The 23,368-nt window shown below is 47.7% G+C and overlaps 1 protein-coding gene across 5 annotated transcripts in view; it reads left to right on the forward strand.

Moving 5' to 3' along the window:
• Positions 1–23,368, forward strand: part of DMAP1 (DNA methyltransferase 1 associated protein 1) — a 588,998-nt gene that overhangs the window by 201,146 nt on the left and 364,484 nt on the right. For all 5 annotated transcript variants that reach the window (XM_078663550.1, XM_078663471.1, XM_078663703.1 and 2 more), the window contains exon 8: positions 22,759–22,944. In XM_078663550.1, coding sequence (XP_078519676.1) covers positions 22,759–22,944 — 186 coding nt within the window. The remainder of the gene's footprint in view (positions 1–22,758; positions 22,945–23,368) is intronic.

Genomic DNA, 23,368 nt, shown 5'->3' on the forward strand with positions numbered 1-23,368 from the left:
GAAAGGTTGCATTTGAAGTCAGAGGTCAGAAGGGAGCGGATGTTCTTCCCGTTTTGTTCAGCCAGAACTCATTGTAAATTTGTTTGATTGTCCCATCAGACGTGGCGTTGTCTTTGTAGCTCTCTTGCAGGAGCATTAACCAGGCGAGGCAAGATCCATGAACAGAAAAGGGTGAAGGGATGAAAGGAATGGAATGTTCAGTGGCATGAGGTAGCAACCCACAGATCCAATAGTTCGTGGCATTTGCGGCAAGATTGTGCTGGTGCAATAATTGTACGAAATAATTATTCCAGAATTCTTTGCGTCGTTCTCGGAGGCGTGGTGACAGTGACACCAGATAGTGTTCTTTCTTGGTGGTGGGTTGCAAGGTAGGTGACATTGTTCTGTAGGCAGGAGCACTCTATTCAATGATCCAGACAGTGACCATTAGCAAGAGACTGGCGAGCGATGCTGCTACAAGTGCTATTGTCTTTGTGCTGTGCAATTTGGCAGTTTTGGAGTCTTTTCGGCGGTTCTTCGGTCTTCCGGGTTCTTCCATCACCTTCAAGAGGCTGGACGACTGGCAGGACCACATACTTTCGTCTAGCGTTTCTCCCGGTAGCATTTGTAGTGTTAGCTACCGTTCTGAGACTTTTGACTCAGTTAGTGGCCTGCTTGTCGGAGCACTCTCCTTTCGTCAATCTCAAATTGTACCCTTTCTTTGATGGTACCGTGGGGTCGGGAAACTCTGCCAGTTCAAGTGTCTCTGTTAGTGGGTAGCAACTCAGGGCTGGTCGGTGTTTTGTCACGAGCTCTTCTTGGCGGTTCACTTCTTCGGGGGCCGTCAGTGTCGGAGATATCTTCTTACAGTGGTGCGCATGAAGCCAGTTTCTTTTTCCTTCCACTCGAAGGGCCGTTCGGGTGGTGATCAAGACTTGCGAGGGGCCCGTCCACCTGGGTTCCAGACTCTTCGACCTCTGAAAATGTCGCGTCAGCACGAAGTCCCCAGGCTTGATATCGTGTCCTGGGCCCCTGGATACGTCTGGTATGGCTTGCTGCACCTGTTGGTGGATAAGTGTTAGTTTGTTCGTTAATTTGTACAAATAGTCGGACATTAGTATGTCCGGGACATCATTAATGGAGGTTGTCTTTGGTGCCGCCCAAATGTTCATAGGCCTGCCGAAGACTACTTCGTAAGGGGTCAGTCGGTGTTTGGTTGGGGTGGAGCGCAGTGACCGCAATGCCAGTGGGAGGGCGTCGGGCCATTTCAACCCAATCATGGCGACTATTTTTGCTAACTTCAGTTTTAGTGTGGCGTTGTCTTTCTACCAGGCCCGCTGACTGGGGGTGGAAAACGGCATGGAACTTTTGCTTTACCCCCAACCCTTTCAGTATGTTCTGTATAACTTCTGCTACGAAGTGGGGGCCATTGTCACTCCATAAAATTCTACAAAGGCCATATCGAGGGAAGAACTCTTTTCAGTAATACCTTCGCAGTAGCTAAGGCGGTGTTGTCACGGGTGGGGTAGGCCTCCACCCATATGCTAAAGGTGCACACAATCACTAGTATGTATTTTAGACCATGGCACCTCTCTAGCTGGATGTAATCCATGTGGAGAACATCGAAGGGGTGATCAGGGACTCCAAACCCTCCCCGTGGTACTACGGTCCCTTCCCTGGGTTGTGTTGCAGGCATACTATGCATTGCTGTACTAGGCGTTTTGCTGATTCTGCTATCTTGCTGTTATGCCATACTCTGGTGATCAGTTCGGTCATGGGGACAGATCCTATGTGTGCTGGTAAATGTGCCATGGTCAATATGGGGATCAGATAGGCATTAGGTAGCAGCCATTTGTTTCCGTCTTTTGTCCTCCAGCAGCCTTCCTCGTCTCTCAGTCCCACACAAGCCCATTCAGCCAATTCGTCCTGTGTGCCTGTCGTTTGTATGTCCCTTACAGTCACTCTAGCGTCAGTCCATTGTTCTGCTTGTGACCTGGTCACGTACATTCGTGTCGTGGTTCTGTCTTGGGCTGTGGTTCGGGCGGTAATGTCGGCTAATGCGTTTCCCTGTCCAATGAGTTTGGTCACTTTCTTATGTGCCTGGCATTTATTCACTGCTAGCTGCTTGGGGACGAGGACTGCTTCTGTTAATGCGGAGACTAGATCTCCATGTAGGATGGGTGTGCCGTGTGAAGTCAGGAACCCTCTTTCTCTCCACAGGAGCCCAAAATGGTGAACCACCCTGAAGGCGTACTGGCTGTCGGTGTATATGTTTACTGTCGTACCTGCTGCTAGAATACATGCTCGTGTGAGGGCAATGAGCTCTGCTGCTTGGGCGGATCGTTGGGCAATGCGGGCTGTCTCTAGGATGGTTCGGGCTGTGGTGACGGCATATGCTGCTGAGGTGGTGCCATTGGGAAGTTTGATGCCCGAGCCGTCTACCCATAGTTTCCCATCTGGCTCTGAAAAGGCAGTGTCTCTGAGATCTACTCTCAGAGACACTGTTCGTCAGTGAGGGTCACACAATCATGCAGTGGAGTCACACCAGGGTCAGTTTCGGGTATAGGTAACAATGTGGATGGATTGAGAGTGGTGCATCGCTTCAGGGTGAGGTGTGGTGCAGGGTCAACTCGTAACCTGTCAGTCGTGCGCTAGTCAAGTGTTGGGTTTTTGTCTGGTTTAGTAGCGTGTCGACTGCATGGGGTACTAGCACAGTGATTGGATTGGAGAGCACTATTCCTTCGCTCTGGCGTATGGATACTGCTGCAGCTGCCACAGCGCGCAAGCACGCTGGCAACGCTCTGGCTACTGGGTCGAGGGTGGCAGAGAAATATGCACAAGGGCTATGTTTGTGACCAATTGATTGCGCTAAGACGGACAATGCACATCCCTCCCTTTCATGTGTATAGAGGAAGAATGGTTTGGAGTAGTCCGGGGTTCCTAGAGCAGGTGCTGAACAAGGGGCACCTCACAATTATTTGAATGCTGACTGGCATTCGGGTGAGGGGGTGTCTTTGGCTAGGAGGGAGAGAAGGAGTTTGAAAATGAGACTAAAGTTCGGTAACCACTGTCGGCAGAAGGAGGTGAGGCCTATCAGAGAGCGGACTTGCTTCTGATTCTAGGGAACGGGAGTGTCTAGAATTGCCTGGATCCTGTTGGGTGTGAGTTTCCTCCCTTCCTTCGATAAGAGGTGACCTAAATATGTTATCTGTGATTTGCAGAACTGCAATTTCTTTCGAGAAACTTTGTGGCCATTTTCTGCAAGGAATCGTAGGAGTTGGATGGTGGCTGTGACGGCTAGTGGAGTGGTGTCTGCTGCGAGAAGGATATTGTCTACATATTGTATCAACACCACCCCATCTGGTAATTGAATGGATTCTAACTGTCTTTTGAGCGCCTGTCTATAGATGCTCGGGCTCTCGGTGTACCCCTGGGGTGCTCGACAAAATCTATATGAGTGGGATCTTAGAGTGAATCCGAAAAGATAGCGACTGTCTTGGTGAATGGGTATGGAGAAGAAGGCATTTTTTAGATCAATAACGGTGAAAGTGGTAGCAGTTGACGGAATTAAGGTCAGGATGGTGGTGATGTCAGAAACTACTGGGTACTGTGGTACTACTATTTTGTTTATCTCCCGCATGTCGATGATGAAGCGGTAGGCTTTTCCATCTCCCTCTCCCTGTCTCTTTATGATCGGTAAAATAGGACTATTACAAACATTGCTCACTACCTCTTCTACCACTCCTGCCTCTACTAGTGACTGTATGAATTCGGTCAAGGCTTTCTCACCCTCTGGCGATATCTTATACTGGGGTATTTTCGGTAAGGTTGCGCCTTTTCGTATTGTCACATCTACTGGGTCAATCATCATTCGTCCTACGTCTGAGTCAGCCCTAGCCCACAGATGCGAGGGTGAGGTGTCTAGTAGGGATAGATATGTCTGTCTCCGAAATGGGATACATGTGTTGGGATGGATTATCTCTCGGGTGTTGGTGATTGTCATATAAGATGACTCGTACTCCGTCTGGCGAACATCTGATAGTCGCACGGAAATGCTTCAGTAGATCGAGACCCATAATGGCATCTGGAGTGGTGTAGGAGAGAAGGAACGTTGTGTCGATAACATTGTTTTCAAGTTTAAAGGGGATCGGTCTGGACAAAGGGTTGGTGGAGGCATACAGTCCAATCCTATTGAGGTTATTGTAGCAGGGATCATGTTCTCCTACAGAACTGTGCATAGAGACTTGGAACCTCAGTAAGTTAGGGTGTGCCAAAACTCACCTTAGTACCCAAAATCCCCTTACCTGACTAGCTACAGTGTCTTATTGGTCATTTCAAACTCCCAATATTTACACAAACCAGAACATGAACTTAGATTACCTCAGGTAACGTGGAACACATGCACACTCTTTCGTTATACAATCATTTCAATTCAAAACAAGGAGTAAATGAGGACGCAAGCATATTTGAAATGTTTATTTACTAATGCAGGGTCCTCAAGCACAGTATCTTAGATAATACCAGCAAACATATTATAAGAAGCAAAATAATCCGCATAGTTACTAGTCCATAGAATGCGAAAGGTGACAACATGCTAAAATGCTGAATTGAATCGGGTTTAACAGTACCTAATTTTCACCCTCCCTAACTAGCATATTATATTATATCTAAGAAGGTCTCATTGGGTTTTAGCAGGGCGGCCCCATACCTCAAGATCCTAGTGGTAAGGGATCACATCATCTTCCACCAGCTCTCTGCATGCGAAGCACCATCAAGTGTGTTTGGGTGCGCTGCGTGAAGCAATATAAAACGTGCCTAAAGCCAGAATTTGGCTGCCTCTGCATGTATGTTATGTCTAGGAAGGTGCGAAGATCAGACCTAAAAACAACCACTGTGTCGAGTTATCCTTGAAGGCTTCAGCACGCACTGTACAGACACAGTTCACTAAGCAAAGCTGATATCCGAGTAATAACATATTATTCTCGTGCGAATCAAAGCGCTCTACTAGGGTCAGAGCTAAAACAATAGTTTGAGTCGTGTGCAAAAGCAGCAGACAGGAAAAATGGCGTTTAAACTTCTAATAAGCTCATGCTAACTTAACACAGCATATTGGCAAAGCGTATCTATATGACATCCCCCCATGATCCGAGCACGGATAAGATAAGATAAGGGGCTCATTTTTGAAGTGCAGAGTTCAAGAACGTTAGTTCAAACTTGAGGAAGTGAGAAAAACATATTTTTGGCACTCAAAAATGCAAAACCGCACAATCTGGACAATTTGAGCAAAGTCAATAGGTCAGGGACATGAAAATTCTAATTACCCAAAAATTCGAAACAGACAAGAGTGTCGTTTGGATAGCGCACTACGTGTTGCTCCTGTGTCTACCAAAAATGGCGACTCTGTGCCCAGGACCTTTACGGTAACATAAGGGCCTTGCTGATCAACATAGAGCTCGACTGGATCCTTCCTATGCAAAGTCATAAATGTTGTCGTAATCTGTCTGTTGACACTGGTTCTGTCTAGGGCGGTCAAATGCGTTCACTCTTCCTGGCCTTCCTTCGCTAGCTTCACTTGCGTTCCCTCTCCCACGTCCTCTTCCTCTCTGTTCATTTGTTATTTCCCTTATCCCTCTGCCCCATCTAGCTCCTGATAAGGCTGGGCATTGGGATTTCCAGTGTCCGTATTCTTTGCAAAATGCGCATTGATCCTGTCCTAAATCCTGGCGTCATACATATTGTGTCAATGAGTCATTTCTAGGAGGCTGTACTCTAGGGACATTCTGTTGGTGTCCTCCTTTATATTGGTCCCGTCCTGTATTCACCCCTTGGAGTTGGGCTATCATTACTCTTTCCTTCAAGTCCTTCTTTTTCTTTTCTGTGGCTCTTTCATTCTCGTTTTTCTGATGTTCATAATACTGGGCCATTTGGAGAATAGCCGCTGGCTTAGAGGCTGCCCAACTACTTTCGCTAGTTTGTAATTTCTGTGATACCTCCTGCAGCAGTCCTTTGAAGTAATTTTGCACGACTAAGTGGTGTCCGGTCGCGGTGGACATGTCCTGTCCACTGTAATTGGAGAACACTGTTTCGAATCTCGAGAAATACTCAGAGACATCCTCTTGTGGTTTCTGGCGGCACCCTGTTACTATGGACCAGTCTATCTTTTCCTCTGGTATCAGTGTTTTTACCTTCTGCACTATTTTATCAGGGAGTCCATTATAGCTTTACCTGGTTTTTGGCCAGGATTCCGCTGTTTATCTAATGTGCTGAGTTGTTCCCAGGTATGACCGAGCAATTCTGTGTGGTCTATCCTCCTAATCTGCTTCCACACATCGGCTGGCAAACATAACTCGAAGAACAAGTCAATGTCGGCAATTGTCATTATTGTGGACCCCAGAGCAGTAACTAGTTCTGTGTAAAAGGCGGTGAGATTTTTTCACAAATCTGGAAGAGATTTACGTAACGTCAGGATGTCCTGTCTGTCCCATGGCTGATACACCCAATTGTAGACCACCCTTCCTTTAGCATCCTGGTGGTTTATGTCATCATTGTTCCCTTGTCCTCTAGGGGGGACCCAATAAGGGGCAGCTTCTTTTATTGGCATCATGGTATCCGGTTTTTCTGTCGGGGGTCCTTTCATTGTAGATGTCTTATCCTTAACTACCCGTCCTTGTTCTATGAGATGGCGGAATACCTCTAGTGTGTACAAGAAGAGTTCCGCTATATCACAGTTATTTTCATCTCCCGTATCTACCTTTCTATAAAGAGCCATTAGTCACTCAGGCCCTACCTCTTTGTACTTTTCCTCGTAAGCAGTGAGTGTGTGGTAACAGAGGTGTACAATGAAGTGTCGCTTATGGTTTTCGACATAGGAGTTGCATATATCAGTTATATACTCTTCGGTTTCTTTGCTATCTACGAGCGTTTTAACTATTTTATCGATACCTGCTCGTTCGTTTTTACTTAATCGTGGGATCCTCGGCAACCCTTTCTCTTTTGATTCAGCTTCTACTGACCCGCCTTTTGATGAGGCATTAGGCATAAGAGACTCTGTTGGTGCTGAGGATATGGGAGTCAAGGCAATGGTGCTGCCTTCAACTACGCTTTGGGATTCCTGACGTTGTATTACAGGATGGGTGGGGGCATAAGGAGGTGGCATGTAGATGATCGGAGGGCCTAATAACAAATCATCATCTACTTTCTGTTTAGTTGGCAACTCAGGGTAAAGAGTCGAAGGCGTTCTAACAGGGCACAGGCCTGATATTTTCGATTCTTGTTCATTTCTATCAGTCTCTCTTTCTTTTATGTCTTCTAACTTTTTACAAGCTTGGTGAGCTGCTTTTCGCATCTCTTTATCTAGTCTAGCTTCGTTTCTTCTCTTTAGTTGGGTTGCTTCTTTTTGCCACAGACCAAAGTTGTCAAGCATGGCTGGCGTAGCTTTCTTTTTGTGGAGCGCTATTTCTAAGATTTCTATTTTAGCGAGATCAAAAGATCCCGTCAGTGGACACTGATTTACCCGGTCTTTCTCGTGTATTTATGCCATTGTTTGCTATAATCAACGATGGCTACTCCATATTTAACATACAAGTCCTTGTTAGGGCTGCCTTCCGGCGGTGCTGGATGACTGACCTCTAACAAATGGTCCGGTCCAAAACAATCAAACAATTTTGAGAAGACCAGCATGACGTACAAGCGGTCAATATAAATATCTCAATAGGTCATGGACAAAGGTCCGCACTACCTGTCCTTCGCTGCCTGCAAAGAGGGAATATTCCTATTCTACGTTGTTTGCAAGCAGGGAATGTCTTAATTACTACCAATAACTTCAAAGAGCGGAATACTAGTATTCGAGCAAACAATTTCAATACAATCAGATAATCAGTTTTGTCGTATATCACAACCTTACCCGGACCGTTATGGACAGTTTCTTCATCGTCCCCTTCCAGCGCCCGTTTGTCCTCGAACTCCAAAAATGCGGCGTTCCTGTAAATTCCCAGTCAGGACCGCAGGTCACTCGAGAGAGGTCCGTTCAGAACCGGTGAAGTTCAGTTGATCGGCCGCCAGACGAGGATCTCTTTCAGGCAGGTGCACTTCCCGATCGTTTAGATGTTCACTCCGTCGTTAGGACCTCTCTCACCGGACCCACGTGTCGCTGATGGGCCCCGACGTTGGTGCGCCAATTGATAAAAAGCAGCGAGACTCCCAAGACTTTCGATGCCGCTTGGTGCAAACCACCTCTAATTCACCCTAAGATTAGCGATCAAAATAACGAGGCAGGCGCTGGAAATTGGAAGGCGAAGAACAGGTTTATTTCTCCACAGGAGAACACATCACATCAGACACCGGTGCTATTGTCAGGAGGTGCTCTAAGTGCATCTCCGTGGCATGGCCTATTATATGCTTTTTAGTCAGTTTATTATATGGTCAAACATTCCTGGCATCTGTTTATTGCATTGTCAAACATCCTTGGAATCCCCGCCTCAAGCTAGTTCCCACACAGACCCAGCAGCAATCTTCCCTCCCCCAGACCTAACAGATGATCGCTATCTCGCAGCTGGACATTCCGACAGGATCTAAAAGTACGTGGGATAAGTCAGATCTAAGGGTTCGTGTCTTTGATTAGATCAGGCCCCTTTGTTGGTAAAACAAGCCCTGCCGTGTGCGGGTAATAAACTATGTCCACAGGGGTTGGTTAGTGCCTGGGACCGGATTGAGTGGCCAGGTGCAGGGAAGTGACTCCGGGGCGTTGTCATGCTGACAAGGTTTTACGACCCTGGTACATGTGTTCAGGCTTGGTCAGAGCGCGGGGGGATGATAGCGAGGTTGGGGTGACTCACAGGTGACCAGCAGAGTTTGAAATGGCCGCGATGTCTAAAATGGTTGCTGCTTACGTGCACGTAAAGTCCCTCACTAAGCAAGATAGCGCCGGCAATGTTCATATTTGTCGTTTTATTTTCTACAGTCTTGCAGAGTATTAGACCGCACAGCCAGTGGCTTCATATTTAGGGACAATCCTTTTGGGGATTTTAGGATCATTAGATTGCTCTTTATCCTTATTGAGTAAATTGCTGCCACCATTGATGGGTGCTGGGCACATCCGGCTTCCCCACTTGAGGGGTGGAGTTGGCAGAGGTGTGCACATCTCTCTTGCTCACTTGTTTTTTCCTCCGGTTCTCCCGCCCAAAGTGGTGGTCAGAACCAATCGGGACCAGTTGCTGAAAGCAGCAAGTGGCCTGGGGAAGCTCACAAAGGCGGCATGCTTTTGAAGCTTCCCCTTCGTGAACCCTGCCCATCCTGGGGAGGAGGCTTGGCACCTCATCCCAGGATGTGCATTGTTTCAGGCCCCTGAGAGCAGTAGTCTCTCGACCCAGGGGTCCAGAAACATGTCTGGTGGTGGCAGCTGAAAGAAGCCACTCAGCCTGGACACTAGTGGTAGGTCGTTTTTCAGGGAGCATCTCTAAGATGCCCTCTGTGTGCATTTGTCATTAAATCCCACACTGGCATCAGTGTGGGTTTAATGTGCTGAGAAGTTTGATACCAAACTTCTCAGTGTTCAGTGCAGCCATTATTGTACAGTAGAGTTAGTAATGACAAGCTCCCAGCACTGCACTTACATATCTAATAATGGACTCAGACACTGTAGGGGTACAGGGCTCATGCACCAGTACCCTCACCACTGGTATAGGGCGCCCAGCTAGAGGGGTGACTGATTTATGCCAGGGCAGTGGGTTGAAGGCATGGCCCACAGGGACATGTGCCATGTCGACTCTTCACTTTGTTCTGCACCAAGACACTCAGCCTGCAAAGGCAGTGTGTGAGTGTAATGGTACAGGGCCTCTAAGGGTGGCACAATAAGTGCTGCAGCCCTTAGAGGTCTTTTCTGGTCACAGTGCCCTGGGTACCTGTGGTACCATTTACCAGGGGCTGACCTGTGGCCAGAGATGCCAATTGGGTTTGGTTTTTAATGCAGGTGTAGGGAAAGTACATAGGCCCTGGGCACCTGATTGGCAGGAGCCCAGGGCACATTCAGTCAAAGCACCTCAGCAGTTCAGCAAAAAGTGGGGGCTACCTTGCAAAAAGAGGGCGTTTTCTCGCACCCCCTCTAAAGTTTTCCTTGAATAGCCCCACCCTCAATATTTGGGTTGTCAAAATGTCACCATTTTCTCATAAGGCAGCTTTGGTGCTTGTCAAGGATTTTGCGTTATCCAGGATGGGGTATTCTACCTATAGAGACCCCCACACCCATGCACAAACATTCTCAGGAAATCAGAGCTGCGTGGGCGCACACAACATGGTCAGTAAATAGGCCTGGAATCAAACACACATTGTTAGTATACAGACTGGCGCCCATGCGTTCCCACGCTTTCTTAGTAAGGCTGGCCGGTGCTCAGGCAGCTATTCTCATTGTATAGGCTTGATGATGCTTGCACAGGCAGCATTTTCAGTATGCAGACCTGCACACACACACACTCTCTTATACTTAGGGAAAGAACTGAAGTGACCGCCATATGCTCAACATTTTTACATGACTTTCAGCCATGCTGCTATTCAGCATGCCTAGAAGACATTAACAACTTTAATAGCTCTCGGATTGCAAAGACCTATTGGCTTTACTAGTGCTTGTTGTCATCTGATGGGAGTTGTCAAACTCTGGTTGAAGTGCATGCTCCAGCCACCAGGAAATAAAAATTGCTACGCCACTTCACGGTCTGAGAACAGATGCAGGAGAGTGCAATGCTCCATCTTTTGACAGGAGAGTGTTTCAACTTGTATTGAAATGTGTGGCAAGGCTGAAGATGAAAACTGATTCGTTCTGAAATAAAGGATTCTGCAGTGCCCTCTGGAGCTGGACACACCATCAGCTGACATGCTAGTGGTCTGGTGGAAGGGCGGGGGGATTTTAGTCAGTCGGTATTGCCTTATGGCTTTGTTACACTGATGCAGGGCAGGGTGAGCCACCGGGGATCCCCAGAACCGTATTGGGTAAACATCATGCATGATATGAGCTACTTTATTTCAGCTTCCTCACCTATACCGTTCATGAAGCAAAACCACATGCAAATCCATTATATGCCCTGGGCAATCACAAATTGTAATCGACTGGCCATTTAGCCAAAGGGGGCTTGCCCGAACCAGCCAGTACCTGAAGCCGGCTGATCTGAAGTTATGTATAGGAGTGTGTTTGAGTGTGTTGTAGCGTGTGCATTGGTGACAATTGGTTATCCCAGACAGCTACAGCTATCTTTAGCTAGATCCAAAAGAAAAAAGGTTAGGCACCTGAATGCTCAACTGCTTCTATTCTCACACCTTAAACATCCCTATGCTTATGTATTCCTAGTTTGCTTCACAATGTGTGGAACACATCTCTGAACATCAGGTGCCATACCCAAAACCTATCATATGCGTTAAATTGCGACTACTAATCACGCATTCTGAATGTCTATGAGGAAAACAATACAAATCGGAGCATTTTACAGCTATGAATTGCTGTATAAAATCCATAGTCTGGTACAATACCTTCTTGTGACGATAGAAACTAACCAACTGATCATGTCCGCAGTATCTTGCTTTCAGAAAATGACAATACCTTTCCACTCAAACTGTTGTGCAATTGCCATTTCAGCTCATTGTCACTCCAACTCATAGGCCATGCAGTCCTACATTCACACTTCATTTCTAACTTTCCACTGAGGATGGCTGGGATGAAAGGTACGGTTTTATTTTAGCTATTCCATTTTCTCGTTTTTGAGGTTTTGTATTGGATCCCCAATGAAAACCTACCGAACTTTAAGTTCCCCTCAACTTTAGTTTTTTCATCGCATGGCGCCTGTCTGGACAGGTTTAATCAGAACCTTCGCTTCGGTCTACTTCTCTAAATTGTGTGCTATTGTTTTTGTGAACAGTTTATTTTCAGTGTTCAAAAGTGCAATCCGTCAGTAATTGCAAATCTATCCCGCTTTTTATCGATGGGGTTCATGATAGCACCTCGCCGGCATTGTCAGACTAATAGAGATTACTTGCCAGAGTTGAGGAAGATAGGTCCAAAGTTAGGGCAAATTTTAAACATATGGTTTAGCATACCTTTAGGCCCAGGTCCTCATGAGTTTTTAGAAGACTTCATTGTATCATCAAGTAAGTTTCCCTAGGCAGAATATTAAGGGCACCATTTGATTGTAAGCCTGCCATGTATGGCAATATGAAGATTCCATTTCTCTATGGAAATGTATTGGGCTCCTTGTGAAAATTAAAGGAGAGAGACTCACTGGCCAAATCGCAACATTAACGGGCATCTTTTCTTTTGGTGGTCTCCCACAGTGAGGTTAAGAGATGTCCCCAGTGCTTGTTTATTTAAAAAATTTTGCCTCAAAAGCTTCCTTACACTACCCATTACACATTTTTTGACAATGATCCTGTGAGCAATATTTGAACAGGGGTGTGGAATTTAATAAAATATCTACTTGTCCATGGGACAGGTAGCTTCATAAATCTACTTGTCCTGTAACTAAATCCACGTGTCCCTTTGGTGCCATGTAGTGCACCGTCAATTAATGTCAGCAATTCCATTATAAAAGCGCTCGGATAATAGTCTCTCTGGTTATGTCAGGCTCATATTATAGAAGGTTTTGAATACTAGTGATTTCTTTATTTTGCCTTTTTTTTGCAGATCTACCCATTCATCCTTTCATTCACCCACTGATATCTAGCATTCACCATTACATTGGCATCCATTCATTCTTTCATCAGACTTTCACCATTCTGTTTGTCCATCCATCCATCCATATTCAAACCTACCCAACCATATCCATCCATCTCAGCCATCGATTCATCCTTTTGCTCACCCATCCTTCCGTTCATCCATCAATGTACCCTTTCACTCATCCGTCAATTTAGCCTTTCACTTGTCCATCCTTTAGCTTACTAATCAATCCACCCTGCAACCCATCTATCTTTTCACCCCTTCCTTCAACACATCCATCATCCATCCACCATCCCCATCACTCATCCATCCTTTCACTCATTCATTCATCCATATAGCAAGCCACACTTACACATCTATCCACCCTTTCACCTACACATCCATTCATCCATCCTTTCACTCTCTCACCGTTACACGTTAATTATGGGCCTTTGACTGCTGAGCTGCAGACAGATGAGGCTCATCAAGAGCTGCACCCCCGCAGTAGCTGCTAAAGAGAGGGGTTCACAATGCCCCTGGCCAAACCTATCCTTCCCGCTCTAAATCTATCATTCAAACTCATCCATCCCTCTTTCCTTCCACTCATTAATCCATTGGCTCACTGGTTAGAGGCTGCAGGGCTGAGAGCAGAAGTCAGCCCGGGACCAGGGTTCAATTCCCGACGCGGCAGGGTCGTGGACCTTGGTCAGCGGACTCGATAATTCTCGCTTCGGTGCTTACTCTAATCAGGGGGTTCCAATCGGCAACTCTGGGCATTAGCTTGCCTAATCTCCACAACGGCCCCACCAATTCCGGGGATGCCTGGCTCCACCTTGGGGACTCCCAGCAAGGGACCATCCCACAGCGAAAGCCAGGACGGGTTCCCCAGAGTTATACAGCGCCGGGACGCCCCGTTGCTGGGGCAGCTGTGCGCTTTACAAGTATACTACATTTACATTTACATTTACATTCATCCTTTCGCTCATCAATCAATCAACTTTCACCCCCTCCATCCACCCTTTCACAGATACCCATCCTTTCATTCATCCCTCCATTCTTTTGTTCTTCCATCTTTCACCCCCTCCATCCTCCTTTTCACTCATCCATCCAGTGACCCTTTAACTCATTCCTCCATCCTTTTGCTCTTCCATCTTTCACCCCTCCATCCTTCTTTGCCTTCTTATCCATTCCCCTTTTCACTCATCCCTCATCCATCCTTTTGCTCTTCCATCTTTCATCCCAACCATACTCCTTTTTACTCATTTATGTATCCCTCCATCCACCATTTCACTCAACCATCCACCCTTCTACCCATCACCCAGCCATCAATCCACCCACTCAACCATTCATCCACCCACTCAACCATCCATTCATCCACTCTTTCTCTCATCCATCAATCCACCCTTTCATTCAACCATTCATCCTTTCACTCATCCATCCACTTTCACCCCATCCATTCATTCACCCTTGCACACATCCATCCATTCTTTCACTCATCCATCCGTTCACTCATCCATCCTTACATCCATCCTTTCACTCAGTCATCCACGTATATATCCTTTCACATCAGTTATGAACCTTTGTCTGGACCTGCAGAAAGAAGAGGCCCATCAAGAACTCTACAGCTACTGTAGCTGCTACAGCGGCTATTCAGAGGCCCCTGGTGCACGCATGAAGTGAGACGAGAGGCCCAGTGCCAGGACAGACATGAGATTCTGCCTGAGGACTGCATGCATGCCACATGGGGAAACTAATGAGCTTTATTGTAAGCTCTGGATGATGTAGGATATGAGAGGCCGAGGGGGGAGGTCAGGGCAGTCTGAGGGGGCAGCAGAGGGGGTTGGGGTGGGATTAGCAAATTCAGGCACCAGGTGAAACATAGTAAAGGACGGTTGTGCAAGAGCTGCATGAGAAGAGAAAGCATGGCGCTTTACTGTAGGCCCCCGGAGTCGAGGGTGTGGAGGGATCTTGGGGCCGGTTGAGGCCCAATGGGTGAAGCACAGAATAAAAGGCAGGGGGTCACAAGGTTCAAGTCCGAGCAGGAGCCAAGCGGCTGATAACATTACATTCCAGTGATGTGAGTGTTCTGGAGCTGCAGAAGCTCCATGTTCGTTTTGTGCTCGAAGAAAATGAAAGGACCAGGGGAGGGCCATGAGTCTGGGGGAGAAAGCAAAAAGACTCCGGTGCTGTAGTTGTTTTATACGAAGCTGCGACTTTGAGCTCAGCTCCATCATGTTGTTCTTATGCTCTTGAGAAATAAAAGTGCAGGCCCCAGCTTTTGCATTGACCCTTTCAGTGCCAATAAACTTTGCAGAGCTACGTTTTAACTGGCTGTGACCAACAGGGTTGAACAGCTGTGTATCAGATTACCGCAAGACTGACTACTTGTCCTTTGGACAAAATAGAAATTAAAACCTCTTGCCCTTGTAAGAAATCTAGATGTCTCGGGCGTCGGAAGATAGGAATTTCCCACCCCTGTTTGAACCATAAATGATGGTGACTTTCATGGTTTTCTGCAGTCCAAATTTTTCCCCTTTAGGTATAATTGAATAAATCTATTTGAGGGCAAAGACCCATACTGCTCCCAGGAAATTAGGACTCTGATAAAGAGACGACTCCAGATTGCCAAAGTACTTATAAGAAATTTACTTTGGGATCTAGATCATTTGTACTACAGTCAGAATACACCGCCTAATTACTATAATCTGTCACCTCTATCCATTTGATCAATTCTTATGCTAATATCTTAGGCCAACATATCTTTTTTTGTAACATCAGGGTATTATGGTATGTGGAGAAGTGTGGCTCACTGGTTAGAGGAGGCAGACCTGGAAGCAGAGGTCAGCCCGGGACCAGGGTTCAATTCCCGGCTCGGCGGGGTCTTGAGTCCTAAAATGTCCATGGACTCGACAATTCTCGCTCCGGTGCCTACTCGAATCACGGGTTCACACTCTGCGACTCTGGGCAATAGCTTGCTTAATCTCCACAACGGCCCCTCGCAGCGGGATGCCTGGCTTTCACCTTGCGGATACCCTGCTGGGGTTATCTCACAGGGGAATACCAGGACGGGTTCCCTAAGCAAGCGCTTAGAAACCGCTCGGTGATTTGCGCTATATACATTCCTGTACATTATGGGTCCCAATGTTCGCTCCCATTATAGTTGCAAAAGTATATCTCAGAGGAAGACCAGTCATGATATAATCTGGTACAGTGACATTGTTAATGTAGAACCTGGACCATTGAAGAGATCAATTTGATAGAGACTACTAGCCGCAGATTCCTTCACGTAGAATTATCCCAGGACGTGAGACTGGATCCGGAAACTTTTTTGCCACAGCATCCCTGCGCGCCGGACGACATCACGCGACTCCGCCCAGACATCTTCCACGCGTGTGACGTCAGCGAGGTCACATAAGACCCGCCCCAGTGCGCCTACGTCAGTGTTTTCCTTTTCTGCATGCAACGCGGATCCCTTGCTAAGGGCCTGTTTCGGGCCCTTTTTTCTCCATTTCTTTGGTGGAACAGTGTGCAAATGCCTTCGGGCTACAAAACTTGTACATTTTGAGGGCGTCTTATGTCGGCGATGGACCCGCACCAAATTTGTATGTGGTGTGTGGTGTTCGGCGGACGGCTTCAGATACAGCTGTGGTCGTCGTCCTCGCCCTTCTCCGATGTCACGTGAGCGTCGATCCCCAGTGGGTAAGTGTCGCAGATTGTCCCCGGAGGCTGGTCTTCGGCCTTCCGGAGGCGTAGACTCTCCACGGGTGATGCTGCCCGCTTGTCGTCCTATCCACCGTTTCCCGGTGTGGGGGTGTCGAGAGTCCAAATGGAGACATACGCGGCGGCTTTGCAGGCCTTGCTGGCGGCTTCACCTCCTTCCCCTCCTGGGGCGTCGGCGGACCCCTCGCCTTGCGCAGGGTCCTCAGCGGCACCGCCGGTGGCTCCGGTGCCGACTGATTCGGATCCAGGCTTGCAGGATGTGGTGCTGTTGGGGTGCGGCACCTCCTTTCACCGCAAACTCCTGCGCGAGTCCCTGTGGTGTCGCAGGAGGTCGCCGGGGCTCGGGTCGCATCCCCGAGCCCCTCTCGGTCCTTGACAAGGTGGTCCTGTTTATGGCCGAGGTGACGCCGCTACGGCGCCGGCAGCAGCTGGACTGTGCGGAGCCACATGGGTTGGTGAACCCTCCTCGTCCCGCTCCAGGTCGAGGCTGGGTGCGGACCCCTTGTCCCTCTCCGGGCCCCTCTCGTCCCTCCCCACATGCGGCTGCCTAGACGGAGGACGAGTCGGAGGTTGCATCTTCCCTGGCACCACCACGTGGGTTGCTGTTCTGGCTGGCAGGTTGTTCTCCACCTGGAGTGGGTTTGCCTTCTTTTCCCTCGCTTCCTTGGGTTATCTAGGCTCTTCTTCTTCTCCCTCGCTTCCTGTCTTGGTGTTGGGTGGAAGCTGTGTTGCCTTGTGAGGCAGTGGGGTGCTTCGGCCTCTCCGACCTTGCCCTTGGCTCTTCTTCTGCCCTCTTCTCCCTCCTACATCCTTTGTGGTCAGTGGGAGTCTGCTTGGGGGGTTCCCCTTGCCTGGCAGGGATGAGGTTCTAATTGGTTCACAGATCTGCTTTCCTGTGGGGCCTTCAGTTCTGTATTGGCTCGTGGGGTCCTTTCGCAGACCCTCTTCGCTGGGGTATTGCTAGGGTATCTATTCTACGTGAAGGAATCTGCGGCTAGTAGTCTCTATCAGATGTACGAGTTACTTACCTTCGGTAACAGTGTATCTGGTAGGGACGATTCTAGCCACAGATTCCTTCACGGCCCGCCCTTCCTCCCCTATTCTGCGAGGACCCTTAGGTTGGTCTTCGGTACTCGCCTCCCGGTGGGGGGCTGTATTTCCTGTGAGGGCCTCCTTGGTTCTGGCGGGTGGCCCCATTTGAGGGCGGTTCATTCCTCCTTGGTTCTTGGAGGATGGGGTTCTGGTGTTTCGGTGCCCTGCTGCTGTGGCTACTCCAGGCTTGGGGAAGATTATTTCTTATCCCTGTCCTTCCCTCTCCTCCCTTCCTTCAAGTGCTATCCCCTGATTAAGGGTCATCTGGCCATGTCTTGCCCTTGTGGGTGGTTGCCCTTTATGTTGGGGTGGCTTGGATGTTTGTTGTCCCTGTCTGTGGTGGGACTGGTCCCCTTCCTTGCTCAGGTTGGGGGTGGTGGGTCTCCTCCGTGTACCATTGTCCTTACGCATGTTCCTTGCCTCCGGGCGCAGGGGTGGGAGACTGTCTATGTACTGGCAGGGTGGTTGCGCAGGGCTCTGCTCTTCTTCTTCTTTCCCTGCCTTGGGTTCTGTGGTGTGACACTACTGTGGGTGGAGTTGTTAGTCAAAATTTCAGCTTTCCGCACACTGTTCCCATGCTTCCACAGTTTACTATCTGGTAGTTCCGTGTTGTGGTGCGGAAAAGTTCTCTGAAGAAAACTGACATAGGCGCGCTGGGGCGGGTCTTATGCGACCTCGCTGACGTCACGTGCGCAGACGACGCCAGGGCGGAGTCGAGTGATGTCTTCCTGCCCCCAGCGCGCAGGGATGCTGTGGCAGAAAGGTTTCCGGATCCAGTCTCACGCCTGTGGAAAATTCTATTGGACGGAATCTGCGGCTAGAATCGTCTCTACCAGATACACCTTTACCGAAGGTAAGTAACTCGTACTTCTGGTGCATTATTGGTTCCATTATAAGAAATATGGGTGACACAAGCTAGAGAGTATTGCAGCTTGATTCATTAAGTTGCCGTAAGTGCAAAGAGAATAATTGCTGCATAAGATGGCAACCTCTGTTATTGGTGGATTGTTTGGTATATTGTGTGGTTGGGAGGTGTCCGAGCCCTTTCAGAGGGCCACAGGCATGCAAGGGTGACTGGACCCAACCGTGGTGGTTGAGGCCTTTTGTTCCTGATGTCCTGGGCCCAACCTGTTATGGATCCTGCTCAACATGGCCAAGTACCATTTCTGCACTTGACTCTCAGTGGTAGCTGTGGTTGAGTTAAGGTTCCTTTGGGCTGAATGTAGATACAGGTCTGTGAACAAGACTCAGAACTCAAAATGCAAACAATACGAACAATAAATCAATGCTCAACCAAATACTTCCTTTTATGAGAAAAGTAGTATTTTATTTAAAACTCTGCACATGCAAAGAAGTACGACATTTAGAACCAACAACACAATCCCCCTTGAGGTTGTGGCTCTAGTATTTGTCAAGCAAAACCCTTTTCCCCCCTCCTTCGTGTAACGTGTTTAGATTTTTTTCCCGATTCATTGGTGACTGCATCCAGGGAATACGATCTATTTGGCTATACTCAAGTGTTCTTCCTTTGACTCATTAGAAATTAGTCAATAGTGTTTGTGGTGCCGCAGCGACATTACCAGCGAGTCCCCCGGGGCCCTACTGACGCAGTTCATGCCTTACATGCACCTGCAGCATGAAAGGGATCCGTGCGCTTCTGCAGAAAAGTGGCATTGTTCCCATACCACGTGGCAGCACCTGTCGTTGCAGGTCCTCTCCTGAGCGGTGCTGCTGGAGTTCTTTCTGTTGTTGGAGCAGCTCGCTGCTAGCAAAAACACGTTAAGTTTACTTTTCCCACCGGGAGGGGCGGGAGTCGAGTGGAATTCAATTGGGGAGATGAGGGTGGATGGAGGGGGAATCCTTTTTGTAGCTCCCAACTAGAGCCAACGAGTGTGCAAAGTCATCCATGGCATCTCCAGCAGTCCTCCGTGTTCAGTTGGGGCAGTTCCCTCGCAGTGCAGATCCTATCCGCTGATTGTAGTCTATCATTCAGTCGGCGGCACGAATCCTTAGCCAATGTTGTTAGTAGCAGCCTATTCTGGCATACAGGATTTATTGGGGTACGTGGTAATGCAGGTGTAGGCTCCTCCAGCACAAGCACTGTGGCCCAGATGGCCACAAGTCCTGACACTCCTCGAAGTGGTAACTTTACAGGTGATCCCCTCTGGCATAGAGGGTCAGCACAGCAGTATGGGTGTAGCAAGACCAGCACGGTACTCAGCTCATGGCTCAGTCTATGGCAACCCTCTCCTGGCATACAGGGATTGCCAAAAACAATCCTGCACACAATCTACATTCCAATCTGTGCACAGCTGAATCCTCACACATCCCGCACGGAGTCCTATTAGTAGGGCTCCCCAGTGGACCTTGCTCACTGTTCTTAGCAAGCAGGCAGGCACTGTTGCTCCAGACTCCACGGCAGTGATTTTGGTTTCCTAGGATGATGTCCAGTACCCAGTAGGGAGACTAGCAGGCCATGGCCCCCAGTCCTGGTCACGGGTGGGCGTGTTGCAGAGCTTCCCCTTCCCACACAGCCTGTCTGGCTGCTTGGCAGATTACACATTTTTCGGGACTCAACCTCCCCTTCTTATTGTCCTTTTCCTGATACCAAATGTGATTTAATTTCTGTGTCTTTGAAGTTTTATGTTGGGGTTCTGCTTTATTTGAAGTGTACACTTCTCATTTTCTTCTTTCTTCCTGTAAGAGGTTTGTTCAGGCTGGCACATGTTGGAAGCTGATTGTCCTCAACACCGTTCATGGGAGTGCCCAGAGTTCACACCTGGATGTCAGCCACAGTGATATGTGCTTCAAAAGGTTAATCCCAGACCCCCAGTCCTACTCTGTATGACACAGTTGTCAGCCCCATCTCCCTTCCTGAGATGTCTGGCCCCTTCCTTGTGATTGATCACTGAATCAAAGAGCTGTCTTTTTCTCACAGGAATGCAGGAACACACTTCTGTCTTGTGGGGAGGGGGGGGGTTGCTCTTCTCTTCGTGGCAGGAAAGAGACTATAGAGAGGTTCATACACCCAGGCATACCATAGAGCGAGTGAAGTCAGCGCTCTATTTGCACAGAGGACATATGGCAGCTGCAGCATGGACACACCTGTAGCGCGCCAAAGGAAATCCCGTCTGCACCTGTCTGGCTGGGAACAGGGGCCTGGAACCCTGCCAGTCACAACTCTAAAACCCAAGGAGGCAAAAGATATAGTACAAAAGTACTCACACAAATGAGGCCGGTCGGCACTCCACAGTGTGCACACATATTCGCACCGGAAAACCTGGAAGGAAGAAAGACCACTTGCACCCACTGCAAACTCAGGGTGAGTGAGGTGACCTCTCACATAAACCGGTCCTCATTAGAAACAGAAGGGAAAGTAAGGTGGAAAATGGAGCTAATAAACTGCAGATATATTCCAGGACATAAAACTGAGATCAGGCTACTAATTGAGAAGGAACAACTAGACGTTTTATGTTTGACCGAGACCTGGCTCAAAGTCTGCTCCACACCAGACCTAGTCACGGCCTTTCCCCAGGGATTTAACGTCAGAAGATAGGGTGGGAAAAGTTGGGGGGGAGTGGGCATCATGTATAAAGATACTTATAGCTGCAGAGTCTCACCTAAGCCCCTACTCTAGTACGAAACAATACTATTTAGCATCAGGCTATCCCCCACCCAAACCTTCTCAGGAATGCTCATTTATTGCCCACCAGGACCCTGTAACACTTTTCTGGAGCATTTGCTTGATCTCATAGCAGAGTGTATCACTAGCAAAGGTGCCATGATCTTACGAGGCGACTTCAATATTCACCTAGATGAACACAACAACTCCGCCACCAACAGATTAACCCAAGATATGGAAGCCATGCAACTTAAACAGCTGGTTCAATCAGCTACACATGATAAAGGTCACACAATAGATGCATTCTTTACTAACGACCCCAAGTTAAAGCAACTCCCATACCAGTTCCCTGGTCAGACCATTTCTTTATCCCTCTGTCTCTGGCCAAAACGCAAATACAAAATATAGGGGGCAACATTCCGAAACTGGGCAGGAAGTGGCCCAGAACTATACCAGATAACATGATTGAGTCCCTAGAAAGGCAAATCCCGATATCAGGGGATGTAGAGTACGCAGACATGCTCTGGGCCAAATGGCTCAATGACGTGGCAGAACACTGGAGCAAACAAAGAAAGGACAGTGACCAACTGCACACAGAGAAAGTCAGCATGGTTCAACAGCCATCTCGCATCTCTGAAAAAAGCATGCAACAAAAATTGAAAGGAACTGGCGAAAAACATATGACACAACCATCAAAGAACAATATAAGAAAGCAATCAGACATTACTACAATGAAATTAAATTAGCCCAAGCCAGATATTTCCAGGAAAAAAATAAATTCGACCACCCACTCTTCTAGGGAACTCTGTGGTTAAAACCCTCACATCCATCGAACTAGATGTCTCTCTGCAATCCTCATCAAAGGAGAGATGTAATGAACTAGCAGTCTTCTTTAAAAAATAAACTAGAAAATATCTACAATTCCATGCAAGGGAACAGAGATTACCCAGACCCGCAAAAACAAACTAAGGATCCAGCTGGTCACGTTGCGGGACCCACACTAACGCACTTTCCAGTGCTAAGCGAATAAACCAAAAGTAAAATCTTACGATACATTAAATCAGGCTAGCCTTCCAAACTAAGAGGCCAATCCTTTGGGCGCCCCCAGTCCGTGTAACTGGCCTATTTCGTGGCGCACATATGTGATCGATGTCAGTCTATGACAAAAAATCAATATTTGGGATCCAGGTAACTGTATAGTTGGGCACTCTGGGTCGGAGCACACAATACTCATCATGCAGAGGACTTTGCCGTTCCAACAGGAGCCCCGAGGTGGAGATGCATATCTGAAAGCAATTGCCATCCTGTTTGGTTCCAAACAGGTTAGCATTTAATTGCCTGCAACTATTATTGAAAGAGTGTGAAAATAATCTACTATATCTTGACAGTATAGAAATTGGTTTCTTGCCAAGTAATAGCTGGCAAATAAATGTTGCATACCAAAGCTCAAAAATTACATTGGCTTGATTCAGAATTGTACATACGCAGTGCCTATATATTAACGCTATTTATCTCTATTTGATGTGTGGACAGTGGGAGAACAGATTAACTGATCATAGCCAAAACCCACTTAGTCCTCTAAGAATAGTAATCTTGCTCATTCCCAAGTGGTGTGCTTGCATAGTCTGTTTTTCTCCACTGATCCAGTTATCTTTATTCTTGTCTCCTGCAGGTGACAGAAGAAGAATACCTCATCCAAGAACTACGGAAAATAGAAAGTAGGAAGAAAGAACGGGAGAAGAAAGCCCAGGACTTGCAGAAGCTCATCACAGCAGCCGACACCACCACTGAAATGAGGCGAGCAGAGAGAAAAGCCTCTAAAAAGAAGCTTCCACAGAAAAGGGAGTTGGAGAAGCCGGTAAAATTCATGTTCTTAAAGTTTATTTTCATATATTTGGGTGTATTATTCAGGGCCAGTTCTGTGTTAAGGTAACTTGATGATGCTGTCTTAAATAGCTTGTATAATTGGTGCAAGAGTTACTTCGGTAGAGAACGAAACCTACTAGAGAACCAGAATCCATGCACTGCCATGGTCACCTCCACTTTTTGCCACTCGTACTGATGTTTTTCAACTTATGTGCACTGAGTCTCTGTTAACTAAGCCCTTGTGCCAGTGCTCTTTCCCTAAATAAGGTAAACTGTACTAATTGTAAACCAATTGCCTATACTTTGGCACCCCTCTAAGTCCCTAGTAAGTGGTACCCCGGTATCTACGGCATGGGTATGAATGAGGGTCCCTAAGGGCTGCAGCATGTATTATGCCACCCTAGTGGACCCCCATA

The sequence above is a fragment of the Lissotriton helveticus genome, chromosome 1_1 (assembly GCF_964261635.1).
Source record: "Lissotriton helveticus chromosome 1_1, aLisHel1.1, whole genome shotgun sequence".
Lineage (NCBI taxonomy): Eukaryota > Metazoa > Chordata > Amphibia > Caudata > Salamandridae > Lissotriton > Lissotriton helveticus.